The sequence below is a fragment of the Drosophila simulans genome, chromosome 3L (assembly GCF_016746395.2).
Source record: "Drosophila simulans strain w501 chromosome 3L, Prin_Dsim_3.1, whole genome shotgun sequence".
In the NCBI taxonomy this organism is placed as follows: domain Eukaryota; kingdom Metazoa; phylum Arthropoda; class Insecta; order Diptera; family Drosophilidae; genus Drosophila; species Drosophila simulans.
Window position 1 is genome coordinate 3,243,252 of NC_052522.2, and position 14,887 is coordinate 3,258,138.

Sequence of the window (14,887 nt, forward strand, 5' to 3'; positions counted from 1 at the left end):
TGGCACAACTGGAAATGTTTCTGAATAAAAGTCTGCACGGAAACATCGAAAACTTAGTGGGATTTCGAGTTAATGTATAAAGTCCAGGAGGGGGTCGAAAAGAAAGTCAAATTACAACTAATCAGCTTTACACGCATTCTGACACGTTTGGCTTTTACATTTTGATATTGACCTTGTTTAAATTAATTGAAAGAAAACCTGGGGCCATTAAAATGCAGCGTGAGGAAAAGCAAATTGACATGCCGCAGCGCGCTCGTTATCATCGAGTGGGAGTTTCGTGCAAAGAAATGCTTATCATTAGCAAAATTAAAATCAATGAAATTGGCCATAAAAATTCAATTGACTTGGCCCAATGCGTGGGAGCAAGTCCAAGTTCCAGCTCGACTTGGAGGGGATCGGAATGAATTGGAACTGGAACCGAAGGTGTCTGCAAACGTGTGCCACATAATTGATCGTAAGAGAAAAAGAAATAGTTTAGTTTTCAGCACTTTCTAAACTACGCCTTTGCACAGAAAGAAAAGGAGATAGTATGGATGTTTTAATTGGCATTCTAGATAATGCATTCTTTAAAGTATTCATCAAATCTAACACTAGAAACCTCTAACTTTTAGGTTGATATATACTTTGTATTCCGAAATACTTTTCATATTTCCCCAGCTTGACAGGACTCTAAAAGAGAGTGTCAATTGCTTCCAGTGCATTTTGGACTTTGTTTTATGTTTATAGTGGGCGGTGGTGTCGATCTGGATGTCTGGTGGGTGTGGCTCCTGGCCATCAATCATGCAGATACGATCTGTTCTCGATAAGTTGCCAAAAAACAAAGCAAAAATCACTACAACAATCAATTGAAATTCTCGCGGCGCGAATATTTGCTCAATGGGGATTGGGGATTGGGTTCGGGTGGAATAACGGTGACCAACGTGCAGTGTTTGCGAAAAATCATAAATAGTATCAATGGATTTTGGCCAAAAGGAAGTGTCAGTGGAAGTGGGCGTGGACTTGGGTCAGGAGATTTGGCAAATAAGTTTTGGATAATTTCTAAGCGCGTTCCGAGGAATGCTCCACTAAGTGACAGGTGGCGACGTGCCGCTGTCAGTTGAACTGTCAACTTGGGCAGTTGATGGAAACTTAATTAATTTAAGTGCCGCTAGAAAGTGGGCCTGCATCGCCGCCCAACGCCATATCACGTATACGCAGCGTGCACGCGACTCGGTGATCAGTGGCAGAAAATGAAGGGGCGATACCACATTTCAATTCCAACGCCCACGTGTTTAATTTCGGATGCTTCTGAAATTGAAAAGCACTCATGATTTTCCATTGCAGCGCCATTTGCATTTTAGAAAGTTACATGTGTTTTTTCGCTGCATTATAATCGAGACAGAAAACCCCGAAAGTCCGAAAAGAAAAAGTCCAAGTCCAAGAAGCATTTTCGCTGCTGCATTTTTTCCAGTCGATTTTAAAATAATACCCGTTTAAGCATACCCCCCACCACCTTCCCCTTCTATTAATAATTGTATCTTTCATAATTCCAGTCATGATTCTGCTTTTTGCTTGGACGTAGAATTTCAGACTCAACCTCAACACGTCGACTTGTTGTCAACTGGCTTATCTTTGCACGATTCGCTCCTGGTTTGGGCCCTTTATGCCTTTTTTACTGGCAAACATTTCATGCAAATTGCAATCGAGTTACTTTGTTGCCAAGTGCAATAAAGTGCATGAAGGCATGCTGATGATAATCGTGCTAAAAGAGTTTGACTTAAAGAAGTCAGCTGTGGTTTGTTCGCAGAATTGCTCACTTTAATCGTTTTTAAGGGAATCAATTGGCATAAAAGATAGATAAATAAATATATATATTTTTATTAGTAGGCTGGCTTTTCATTTCCATGGAATTTTAGCAGGAAATAGTACTTACTAACAAAAATAAACCTTATTGAGGGAAAATGAGGTAAATGCAGTGAAACACATATGATTTTCATGGCATCTTAATCACCCAGAACCCCTCTATACCTACTAAGTCTCATTATTATGCCAGGAGCTCTCAGTTCGCTTACAAGATGAACAACTCGAGATAGTCATAATCAGATAGTCCAAATAAGCGCCTTTGATCAGCCGCCTTTGCGTTGAACGAGGCAGGTACAGCCATGACAACTAACTAGCGCCAGTCGATAAATAATTAATAAGAAGTGCCATAAATATTAGCCATTTAAATGGCCATAAATATTAGCCATTTAAATGGCCATTTCCGATGCCATTGACTTCTGCAGCTTTCGCTTTTTTCAGCTGTGGGTGTACGTGATTTTGATAGAACTCGGGGGGAGGAAAGGGGAAATGGCTGGGCACTAAACATGAAATTAGAAATTCATAATTGTCGCGTAATACGGCACCACAAAATACGTGGACTTCAATGACGGACGGCTCGTTCGCATGCGAAATGGTAGCACACCATTCTAAATTGCTAATGCGCCTTAATAGGCTTCGCTTGTTTTGGGAGTTTCGTATCGAATGGGGTTTATTTTGGTTTTTCAGTCTCATTTTTTTTAACTTTTTAGTTTTGGATGTGTGTGAAAGTCACTGCATGATGATATTTCGTTTGTTGCATAATCCTTCCACGCAAATCGCCCAGGGCCAAGCCAATGAACCCTGTCGAATTTTAGTTTGCCCATCTCTAGAAGAATCATATGGCATGATACCACCACTCCATACTATAAAATTGCAATCTCACGTCGTCGCCGGGGCAATCTTTCGAGTGTAATCTGCTCTGCGGACTCGTGTCTTCGTCACCCAACTGCCATTCTGGATGCCTCCTAATGGATAAACAATTTCTTGGTAATAAAAGTTTGTCACCCAACTAAGATCACTGGCTTCTTTGGAAATACTACGCTGCCGGAACTGGCGGATTCTCAAATGTCAATGAATATCTGGGTTTTGATGAAGGATTTAGTTTTAATTAGAGGGGAACCACTTCAAAAAGATGAGTTTTTGTCATTATTACTAATAAAGGAAATATACTTTATTTCTTAGAAAAACTAAGTAAATGGGTTGAAATGAATAATAATAACATTTGGTACTAATTTATTGAGATATTACAAGATCATGGTCATGACCATCATTTCTCCTGCCGCTCTTCAGCTGTCTCTTCGCTCAGGTTCCACACAACTTGAGTTCCACATACGTCGGCACACTTTAGCGCATGCGCGCCAAACTTACCGCCACGCACACCAACACACAGTGCGTATGCGCAATGTCACGTCTGCGGTGAAGAGGAGGGTTCCAGTTGCAAAGGTAATGGTGTGTGGTTGTAATTGAGTTGTTACTGTACCCACATACGTAGTGCCCACCTTTCTTCGGGCTGCTCTGTGTGTGCGTGACTCTTTGGTTTCTCTGCCTTTTTGCATTCTTAATAAATCAACGCGAAGAATATATAAATTGGGCGGCTCGGTGGACGGTGGCAGTTAGTATTTTCCAGCCAACGGTGCCTCACAGGTGTGCAAAGAGCCCGCAGTGCGAGTGCAAGCATTGGTCTTACCCCAAATATATAGCCGGGATATCGAATTGGATTAAACGCAGCCCACACACCCACATCTAATAGCACAAGAAAAAGAGCCAAAAACCCAGAAAACGGATTATCGCATGTGTTTTTTAAGCAAAGTGTTACGAGCCAAGTGATATATAGTGACCAAAACTGAACAATCTGTGTGTGAAAATGTGGAAAACGTTGTGTTTGCTGCTTCTCTTGACGGCCACCTGCAGCGCAGGACCCTTGTCCGCCCACCAGGTGAGTGTTAGAGTCCAGTGGTTGGATATCCATGCAGCAGACAGCTTGACCACCGAAGACCACTTCCGTTCGCCTTAACGGAAATGGGAAACTGTTAGTGGATGGTTTGCCGGCCCGCCGAGCCATACGATGAAATCTTAATGGGACATGGCCTGGACTCACTCGCATTTGCATACCTGAATGACGAATGCCTCTTCTACTTCTTTGGCCTGGCTTATTTGGTATGCCGAGCGTTTAGCCTTTTTTAACGGCCAAGACTCCAAGACAATTCGGTCTATGGTATTTATAGGCACTGCAGGTGGCTTAATGACAGGTAGAAGCCGGCGAGAATTCGCCAGAGAAATCACTGGAAAAGCTTCCAAGAATTGCCAGCACAAAAGTCTTTAAGTTTGCATTACTCATGAAGGGTACCCTTTTTCGGGAAGGGTCTACGTACCACTGAAAGTTTTTGGCACCAACTCATTGAAATGCAGGGCCCAAAATAATAAGTTAATAACAAATCCATATGGCTAAAATATTATGTGATAATATGTGAGCGTTCCATTCGAAAGTGACTTCAATTGCAGCGAGACCCATAAAAGGGCTGCAACAGGTGCGAAGTGCACAGTGGGCTGGGCTTGAACTCACCTTTTTGATTCGAGTCCATTCGCTTCGCTTCGATTCAATTTAATTTTCACTTGCCGCCGCCTCGTAGACGAAAACTAGAACACAAGTGAAATTTTTCGGGTGCCTAGTTGATCGCAGAGTCACGTGCTGGATCCACGGGATTGTCCATGCTCATCACGTACCTCGTTAGCCGAATGGATCGTACAGCTGGCTTAAAGATAGGATACGGAATGGGAATAGGATACAAGCCATCGTAGATTCCAGAAACTGGTTCACATTTTCGTCCTTAAATAGCTGTATAAATATTTCTCCTTTTTCGTAAATCCAACAGAAGAGAAAAGCTCCCGTGACGCGTGAGGAGCCCGTGCCAGCAGAGGTGGAAATGCCGGAACAGACCGAAACGGAGGATGAGTCGGCTCCAGCGGAAGCAGCTTCCATGGGAACGCTCACCCTGCCCAGCAACGCCACCTCCATCCGCTCGGACATCACGGATAACTTCTCGTGTGTCAACAAGACCTATGGGTACTATGCCGATGTGGAGAACGACTGTCAGATCTTCCACGTGTGCCTGCCGGTTACCTACGCCGATGGCAGGGAAAATACTTTCCGCTGGAGCTTCATCTGCCCAGAGGAGACCATCTTCAGTCAGGTGGGTGTTCTGAAACGAATCCTTGGCTTAGTCAAAATATATTCAACTTTTATCACAGGAATCGTTCACCTGCATGCGTCGCGAGGACATGACCATCGAGTGCGAGGACAGCTCCAGATACTACGAACTGAATGGCAACTTTGGTGGACCTGCGGAGGAGGAAAGTAAGCCCACTCCCGTGGAGAGCGAGGAGCCGGAGAAGGAGGAGTCAGAGCCCGAACCCGAACCCGTTGAGTCAGAGCCAGAGGTTCCGGCGGAACCAGAAGTCCAAACAGCCAAGCCCATGAAGCCGGTCAAGGCCCAAAAGCCCAAGCCCAACCGAAGGAAGCCCCAGCCCCAGAGAAAGGTTCCAGCTGCAGTAACTGCTGCACCTGAGGTAGAAGCTGTTCCCGAGCCAATTTCCCACGTCGAGGTGGAGTCGAAGCCCATGAAGCCACAGAGGTTCACCAGCAGACCCCACCAGGAAAGACCCCAGGTGAAGAGGCCTGCAATTGCTGCTCCACCTATGCGAAATGAGCTCTTTAATGGAATCCGCAAGCGTCCAGCTATCTTCAATAAGCCACCAACTACAGTGAAAACAGTTGAAGAGGTCGTGGAAAATGAACCCGCGGTCACAGAGGCAGTGGTTCAACTTAGTGAGCCCCAGCCCACACTGAAACTGCAGACCTTGTTCGCGGAACCGGAAGTTATTCCTGTGGAAGTCCAGGAGCCAGAAGTTCAGGCTTCCGAGACAGCTGTAACTTTCGTTCAGCCAGAGGCCATTGTTGAGGAAGTGGTACCCTCGAAGGTGGAGATTGATAACAGGATCGATGATGTCAAGCCCATTGAAGCCATCGAAGAGATTCCTGCAGTCATAGTGGAAAGTCTGGATCAATCAAGGCCCCAGGAAATCGAGAAAGCACCCGAAATGCAGGAGGAAGCTAAGATAACTGAAGAGGCCAAACCAGAGGAGGAGCCAAAGCCGGAACAAGAAATGAAACTCGAAGAAGAACTCAAGTCAGAAGAAGCAGCTAAGCCGGAGGTGGAGCTGAAACCCCAGGAAATTCAAGCCGAAGAGGAGCCCGAAGTGCCAGCCAAGGTAGAGCAGATCATAGAAGCTAAGCCCGAGGAAATAAAATCGGATCCAGCTATTATCGAGGCCAGCAACTCGCATGAGGAACCCTTGGTTAACCTAGAGGCTCTGGAGGCGGCCAAGCCGGCAGATGCCCCCGAGAGCATGCCAGCCACTCCCGAAATGGAACAGCACAGTCCTCTCGTGGAAGAAATCCTGGATAACACTAACGATGGGGAGGCGCAGGAGTCCCTGGGAGGCTTCAAGCCAGTGGATCCCGTGATGGCCGCCGAAGCGGAACAGTTGATCACCGACTTTCTGAACACCCTGAAAAAGAATGAAGAGAAACCAGAGACTGACTTGGCTGAGAGTATACTGCCAGTAAGTAATCCCGATGTGTCCATTGAGGAGGCCAAACTTCCGGAGCCCGAGATCGTGGACAAGAATGCATCAGTTGAGGAGCAGTTGTTGGAGGAAGCCGAAATCAAGAAGTCCCACAAGACCGAGATGATGCAGGACTCTCCGATCATCAATATAATGCAGGTGCAACATATGCCCATGGACTACAGAATCCCAGTCCGGGTTATTCCCGTGGAAGTTCAGCCTGTTCCCGCAATCTCTGAGGCATCAGAGGTCGCTAAGGAAAGCGCTCCCGAGGTGGTATCCGAATCTTCTCTAGAGGAGACCAAGGAAAGTGCTCCAGAAGAAGCTAAGGAATCCGTTCCCGAGGAAGTTGTCGATACAGCTCCTGAGGAAGTCAAAGAGATTCCCAGTGTAGAAATTCAGGAAACCCCTATGGAGGAGCCTAAAGAATCTTCTCCTGAAGAAGTCAAGGAAAGCACTCCCGAGGAAATCAAAGAGACTGCTCCAGAGACAGAGGTTGAGCTGGTGGTCGCGCCCGAGCAGACTGCTTCCCACGACGACGACGCCCAGGAGAGTCTAGTCACAGCCGCATACATGCCCTCCATCGAGGACATCGTGGAGCTGGTCAAAGAGCGTCTGGATCAGACACCCAAAAAGGATCAGATGGCTCCCATGGAGCTGATACTCACGCCTGGTGGTGCCGAGCCCATGTCCTTGGTTCAGAGCACTTCAGAACAGTTGGAGCCTGAATCTCAGGCCACGGAGGAGGCGGCATCCACTGCCGGACAGGAAGAGGAAGTCATCCTGCCCATTTACAAACGCGTCTCCGCTTTCGAACCCGCCATGTCCAAGGTGCAAACGCTGCCCGTAACGGTGAGCAAAGTGGATACGGAAGCGCTGCCGGAAACTGAATCCCAACCGGAAGTCCGGGAGCCAAAGATGGACGCCCGCAAGCGACGTTTCCTGTTCCGCGCCGATGCCAGCTAAAAAGGAACAAAGGGAGATACAGCGAAGGACAGATAACAATCCTGGCAAGGATTATTCTCCCACTTAGCCCGAACCGGAACCCCGTTCACCTCCTAGTTCCCAATACGCTATCCCACTCATTTGCACCTAGGCAAGTTGTATTTAATAATTTTTTGATTTCCTAGTTTTATGGCCATTTCTCAAAGGATAATTGCGGACGAGCGTTGAAATTTAAGTTTAGAATTGTTGTTCCGACCAGTTAAAGAAACAAACTAAAAAAAATTGCAAAAAAAATCTTAAAATAAAAATATTAAAAATTAAATAATAAAATTGTTTGATGTAGGTGGGGTAAAATAGGTAAAGAACTCTTTTTGGCCAGCTAATCAACTCCATCGTGCAGAGGTTTGAGTGTCCTGTGTTTTGCCTAATCGCATTCAATTTCTGCACGGTAGAGATGGTACGCTTAGAAACAACCTAAAGAAATTATTACGTATATATGTATATAAAACTTAAAATATATGGTAATATTAAAAAATAATTCTATAACCCTAAAACTTTTTTTAACATTTTAAATAAGTGCTTAAAAACGAAAGACTTAGGAAACGAAAGGGCATGCAAAGGGCATTCCAACATCAATATTCAAATAGTCAAACATACCATATTCGTAATTTATTTTAGAAAATCGTTTACAAATCGTATTAACACTTAGGCTTTGGGTAATTAGCTGTATGAGGCAACTACCAGGTGAGAGAACCACAATTTACAGATACAGTGAACACTGGACGTTAAGTAACTAACACATCACATCACATTGACGGAGCCAACGCAGGATCACCAGGATAACTACGCCTCCGTTTCCTGCTCCAGTTCGCCAGCTTGGATTTCCTCCGGCGTTCGCAGATCAATGGCGAACTTTTGTCGTGTGGGCGTAATAGTGTCGCTGGCCGTGCCCTCGCCTTCCTCCTCGCCGGCTGCCTCCTTGACCCGTCGCGAGTAATCCTGGAAGGCGGCGGCCAGGGCAAAGGTCAACTTCCGCGCCATTGCACGACTGTCGCATACGAAGGCGTGAACCTCAAAGGGATGCGGACTCGAGTCGTCCTTCACCACGATCATGGCAAAGACCCTTGTGTAGACCAGGTCCTGAACGCCATACGAGATCGTGTCGATGGGATAGCTCCAGTGATTGATGCTGGCCTTGGGCGAAATGATCTCCAGCTGGACTCCGTCGGTGGACACCTTCAGTTCGCAGTTGGGCAGCACCTTATTGGGCGGCAGGTTCTTGGCCACGCCCACCATTATGTCCACCGGACGACGCGTATACTTGATGCCCCATAAGCCACGTGCCACTTCGGAGCCTATGTACTTCACCTGCAGCGAGAAAATGTGTATTAATAAAAAGATGGCCCATTCTACACTGCATTTAGTTAAAAAAATTCCCAATGAGTACATAACCAAATATTTGTATTTTACGTGAGTAAAAGAATATGTTTTCATGGACGTTGTGGGATTATTCATCGGTGGCATTGGTTTCCGCTGCGCATGCGTTGCCGTTAGAGTCGCTTCATTTGCATCCGACCTGCGACCGGATGTCCACAGCCAAGCCAGAAAGCTGTTGCTGTTGCTCATGTGGTGCCACTGCCACGCCCCTATCCCCTCAACGCCCCCAAGTGAAGTTCAGCAGGGCGTGACGCATGCGTGTCTGGCTCTTTTTTTTGGTCATGTCTCATGTGCGGGTGGTATTATGTTCAGATGTCTGCTTTTGTTCGCTTATGCACTCATAAAAAAACGGTCATCGAAAAATTAGGATGTAAATCCACTATATTATGTCATATTAATAGACAATATGGAACCAATGTACTCGAAACATATAGAGCTTAATTTGATTATATGAGATACATTGTACATAAACCGTTTTACTATTTAATTTTTAAATGGGGTAGCTCATTGATTTTTGTGTACCATCATAGCATAATTTTTCTCCGTGTATTTTCGGTCATATATTTAAGAGGTCTTAATGGGGATTGGTACCTGAACTTGCGCCACATATTTCACAGCATTTAAATTTGAAAACGCATTTCGCCATGTGAACACTCACCTTGAAAGTTATGGGCAAATCCTCCACATTGACCTGGCTGTCCAGATCGGTGGTACTACTGTTGTTGGAGGCCATTCTGTATCTGTATCCGTATCTCGTCTATCGCGAAAGGTGCAAGCGAAGATCCACCGTTGAACGCATTCACCGCAAACCAACTGAAAGGGCGCAAAAAACACGAGCTTGAGTAATGCTCCCATTAAATGTATCTCGCGGATATTTTAGCCGCTATCTTACGGAGTTCACATCCACCGCTGCATTACCATATCTCTACCGTAAACGCTGAATTTTACATGGTTTACTTTGTGTGTGCTTTTTAAACCTATATATGTTATGAATATATGTTTATATTCCGCTGAATATCGGTCGGGTCGACTAATGGTTCTGTTTGGGCTTGTTGTTGCTGTCGCCGGCTACCGATTGCTACTGAACTCGCGATCGGCGGCAAAAGGTGTCGCAAGTTGTGCCCCCAGCTAGCTCCACTCCCTCTCACTCGCTCCCAATACCACCAGGCCGCTCCCCACCCCTCCCACTCGAGCACAGGTAAACAGAAAAGAGCGCAGGCAAAACAAATGGGCTAAACAAAAGCAGTGCTCAGATAACTTTTTTCTCTCACGCGGTGTCGCTGCCTAAGCACAAACAACTGATATTAGAAGCGACAGTCCGGCACTGAGAGAAATAAGTAGTAAAAAGAAGTATCAAATGCTTAAAGAGCCTTTTAAATAGATATCTTATCTTATCGTTTATTTTAAGGATGAATGCGTTATATTATTATCTTTATCTTATCTTTCAAAAGGATGAATGAGTTACATTGTGATCTTTAGCACTCCTAGCGGTAAAACGTTTTCTTCAGTGGATCAGCGGAAATGCCCGCAAGTGGTCAAGCATTTTAAATCTAATCATATAACAATTATGAGGTAAAACGAGTATGTTGCAACTGATAACCCAGTCAACGCCACTCAAGCAGGGTATTCGATCACCAACTTGTTGAATCACTTTTTCCACACACACACTATTTATTAGAAATGTATTATTAATATTTCCTCACGCAGCCCGCTGACCACTGCAAATGCCCAATGAATATAGGAGCATTATACCGGATATACATATGTGTGTACATATGTATGTATTACAATGGCCATGCTGCAATAGTTGCATGTCTGCCAATTAATGACCGACGAGAGAAAACCGAATTAAAACCAAAACTGAAACGAATGGAAATAAATTCAGTGCAATGCATTTCACCTGTGTGACGTCATTTGCGAGCGAGAGGGGGAACTTTCTGTGCAACAGCCAATACTTTTTTTAGCTTTATGTTCTACTCTGACTACCATTTTAATGCCAATGACCCAAGCGGATAACTAGTGACAATGGCCTGTGTTGTAGACACAAAACCCACGACTAATTGTGTGCTCATCTGATCTTTTGTTCTAACGCCATTTACAAGTTGCCTGATCCAGATTTTGAGGAAGATCACGTTCACAGCTATCGAATTTAGATATATTACCAGATTACAACGTTTGCCACGCTATTCCAATCTATAGCCATATAAATCTCAGCCTTACGCTCACCTTTGTACTCTCCTTATCGGTGTTTACTTTTGGGCTATTAACGAATGTTACATTTTAGAAGTTGTTCGAAAATCGAAATTTATACTGTACAGCATACTATATACTATATGTGTTTTACATATTTTCTCCCCGTCCAATATGCCTATATCAATGCTACTATCATTATGCCAACAACCATAACAATAACAATATCGGAGACAGGTTCGGTAGCACTCGCAGTCCAATTTAGATAATTTTCCACTGGACATTTCAGTTTAAGCGGTACGAAAGCCGGAAGCTGCTCATATGAGCATATCTCCTCTGTTCGTATAATAGATTTATCTTTTTATCATAATTTGTTTACGGGCACTGCTGATGACTGTCATTTGTCGCACATATAGATTTGCGTATGTGGAGCTCGCACTAACTCCCTTCCATTCACAGTGACTAATTCACTAAATTTGGTTTCTTTTATTTACACTTTTTTCACTTTATTTTCTCTTCAAGTTCCAATTGCCCGTTATCACGTAGGGAGACATTTACCCATTCGCCTAATCTTATCACTCACTACTTCACGCACACGCGGAATTCAGCACAGGTAAAATAGGTAAAAGTTTTATTTACTTTTTAACCAAAAATGGGTATAAGTCTTGAGTTAAACTAAATGCGTAAACATGCTCAATATAATTCCGCTGATTTCTGAATTGATTATGGGGGTAGTCACTTTGGAATTACCGATTTTATGATGGCTTCGTTTTTTTTGTACACCTGTTTCCTCGGCCGGTAAGCGCGCTACTAACGAAATCCCCAATGATCGTGGTCAGTGATGCGGATTTAGCCATGAATAGTATCTTCAAAAAAGATTTTTAAGTTGAATGTTTGTACTGACAACTCACATTTGTCATGCAAATATATGTTCTTTTTTTCCAAGATATTTTAATTTATGCAATCTTTTTTGATTTAGATTTTTGTCTTGTAAAGGCACGACATCACTAGTAAGTCATTTACCTTTCCCATCCAATACATAAACCACTTTTGAGCTTGAGTGCCATTGAGCTTTTGGTTTCTACTGCAATTACTAGTTTTCAATCTTATTTATGAAATACCTGAGTAACGGTCGATAATCATTACTATCAACCCGATAGAGCTGCGCAACATTATCGATATATTATTGGTATTTTCCGACTGGCCGGATGGCGTTTTCGATGACTGTGGTTGCAGCCACACTGAGTCGGGAAAATAATTATTTATTAAAAATTCGTGGACCCGCGCTGTACATCTGCGTCTGTGCTGTGCGATCCGCTTCAAGTGCGGCAAAAAGCAACCAAGAAGGCAGGCAGCCAATCGGTAATTTACGGCGGGGTAGTGAGGAGATATACGGAAATCGCGACCAGTGCACGTGCAATTGTGAATCGTTCTCGGTTTTCCCGACCCTCCCCCTTTCTTCTTTCACGACCATTGTGACTGTGCACAATTAACTTGCATACATACGCGTATGTATGTACACACTCTGTTTGTATGTATGCGTGCCACCCCCAATTGAGGCGGAAAAAGGAGAAGCGAAGGAATTTCTGCAAAATCCAAGATACCCATGCTATTTGCACTATTTTATTTTGCCAACTTTTCACTCGTCACTTTGCTCTTGCAGTAACAAAGCCAACAACGGCGAAAATTGGAAGTTATTTTCTTTTCTTTCTCCACTCTTTATCGCAAAACAACAGCAACACTGCCCGTGCACCGCCCTTCCCGCTCCCACTTGCGTCCTTGTAAATACAGTGAATATCGGCTAGCCACGAACAGGGGAAATACAAAGAATCTTAACTTGCAATTGTATGGTTGATAAAAAGTATCAACTTATCTAAATCGTGAACATTTTTAAGTGTTTTCTGTCATTTTTAATTGCGAAAATAGTAAAGATATCGTGTTTTATTTTTATCAACAGTGCAGCGAAAGGCTGATAAAATATACAGTCGAATTATTATTTATGTTATACTCTCCGTAAACAATGGATTTAGTTTTTTATTAATTTGCAATTATGTGTATTTTGAATTTAGCCTCTTCAATAGGAGCTTAGGAACCTTAACAACCAAAGAACCGATTTCCAGACTTAAAGCTACGGTAAGTTAAATGTACCTATTATCCTTAGCCTAATTTTCATTTTTCAATAAACTTCCAAAAATAGATTGTAAGACAGAGAGTGTCATTTTTCTTTTATGTGTTAAATGTAATCTCGGATATGATATCCATTATCTCACGTAGGGGATTTGCCTGCAGGCGACCTGCACCAGCATGTCTGTTATTGTTGCACGTGGGTCACCGAACTGGGCGGGTGTGGGCGTGGTCAGGTAGTAGCAGAGCATATCTGCATTTCAACAATCGATCTTAATCTGCGCTTGCTTTTGAGTTCCTTTCGTCTAGGACTTGTTATACTTGATTTATGGCCCCTTCCCGTGATTTCCCATCCTCGAAAACCGGTTGTTTTGACTTAATCATCGGTTCTCGCTGGTTATTTGATTTGAAATCTTTCTGACTCACAGCAGTTGTTTAAATTCTGTCGTGGGAATTCCGATCTCTTTCTTTATCAAGGCAAATTAATATGAAGGCTGATTTGCTATATTTGCTAAATTATTTTATTTTAATTACTTTTGAAAAACAAACAGGCAGTACAGCTATTAAATAGGCAGGTGTTTATTTGTTGAAGCGTAATATCCTAAATTGTATCTTCCAGATTTTATAGATTATAATTTTCTGTATCATTTCTGAGATATGCAGATGTGATGCAGCGATTTTCACTGTTGCATAAAGCCCGTGTATTCCGGGCCTAATTAAATCACATTAAATGCCTGCTCGGTGTGGCTGAAATAATTCGATTTAAAGGTCAGATCCCAGGCCTCGCACTCACCCAAGTGACTTTCCAACTCTTTTTGTTCTCGGCTCCCAGTTCATCAGCGAAAATTGAGTGAGATCGAGGAGGAGGGGAAAATCAATATGTGCTAATATAATTTTGTGGCAAACAAATTAAAGCACACAAAACAGCTCGCCGTCGCTGCTCTGATTTGTTTAGGTATACGAGTATATGTACATACGTACCATATTTATTCAGTTGATTTGGTTCAGTTTCAGTGGTGAATGTTTGAGCAGCAGCATTTAATATTTGATACTGGCCAATTTGATTTGTGGGTAAGCACATTGACTACCGCCCAAACTGAACTGCAGCCGAAAATGGGGCCAAAAGTGGGTTATGTTTGCCACGACCACCATAAAGCTGGCGTAGATTTACGACTGCAACTAAAGTAGGTTAACCTAGGTCCAGATAACTACTACGTTCTGCTTCTCCAACGATAGCATATTCTAATCTCACAGTTGCCTGAGCTGCTGGCTTTCCAAGAGAAGAATCATGCACATGTGACCTTGACACGGTTTTCACTTGCTCTGCAGGAAAAAAGGGTTTCCCGCATCCACCGTACCGTATCCATTGAAATTTGATTTTGTTATTTGTTTATCGACGCCACTTCATGCAAATTGGAGAAATTCAGTTGGATATATTTTTAGCTGACACATCCATGCAATGTTTGCAAATGCATATATAGTATTCTTTTGTATATTTTTCACTCTGTTCTCTGTTCTCGGGGAACCCAACCAGGTTGGATCACCCACCGCCCAGCTCCGGCTCTTACTTCGCCTTTCTCTGCGCCGCCCTTTTTCCCGACCACCTCCGTCCGCCTTCCGTTCCCGGAGGTCTGGAAAAAGAACCGGGTTAATCGTCGCCACGTTGTCGTCGTGGAGAACAAATGACTCTTTTCGTTTGTGGGTCAACTGCAATTTTTGCCATTAA

General features: G+C 43.7%; 2 protein-coding genes across 4 annotated transcripts; one reads left to right on the forward strand and one right to left on the reverse strand.

Annotated features, from left to right (window-relative positions):
- Window positions 1-3,434: 3,434 nt before the first annotated feature.
- On the forward strand, window positions 3,435-7,699 carry LOC6736618 (titin). The gene is made up of 3 exons (XM_002083438.4): window positions 3,435-3,775; window positions 4,713-5,030; window positions 5,089-7,699. Exons 1-3 carry the CDS (start codon window positions 3,704-3,706, stop codon window positions 7,429-7,431), a joined length of 2,733 nt encoding a protein of 910 aa, XP_002083474.1. The 5' UTR covers window positions 3,435-3,703; the 3' UTR covers window positions 7,432-7,699.
- A 365-nt stretch (window positions 7,700-8,064) lies between these two features.
- LOC6736619 lies at window positions 8,065-11,879 on the reverse strand. Of its 3 annotated transcripts, none has more exons than XM_016170303.3 (3): window positions 11,788-11,879; window positions 9,506-9,660; window positions 8,065-8,778 (listed from the first exon to the last, which is right to left on the reverse strand). In XM_016170303.3, exons 2-3 carry the CDS (start codon window positions 9,578-9,580, stop codon window positions 8,254-8,256), a joined length of 600 nt encoding a protein of 199 aa, XP_016030207.1. In that variant the 5' UTR covers window positions 9,581-9,660; window positions 11,788-11,879; the 3' UTR covers window positions 8,065-8,253. The 3 variants fall into 3 exon arrangements, with proteins under 3 accessions (XP_016030207.1, XP_016030206.1, XP_016030205.1); XM_016170302.3 differs by lacking the exon at window positions 11,788-11,879 and adding an exon at window positions 11,074-11,226; XM_016170301.3 differs by lacking the exon at window positions 11,788-11,879 and adding an exon at window positions 9,740-9,947.
- Window positions 11,880-14,887: the final 3,008 nt, after the last annotated feature.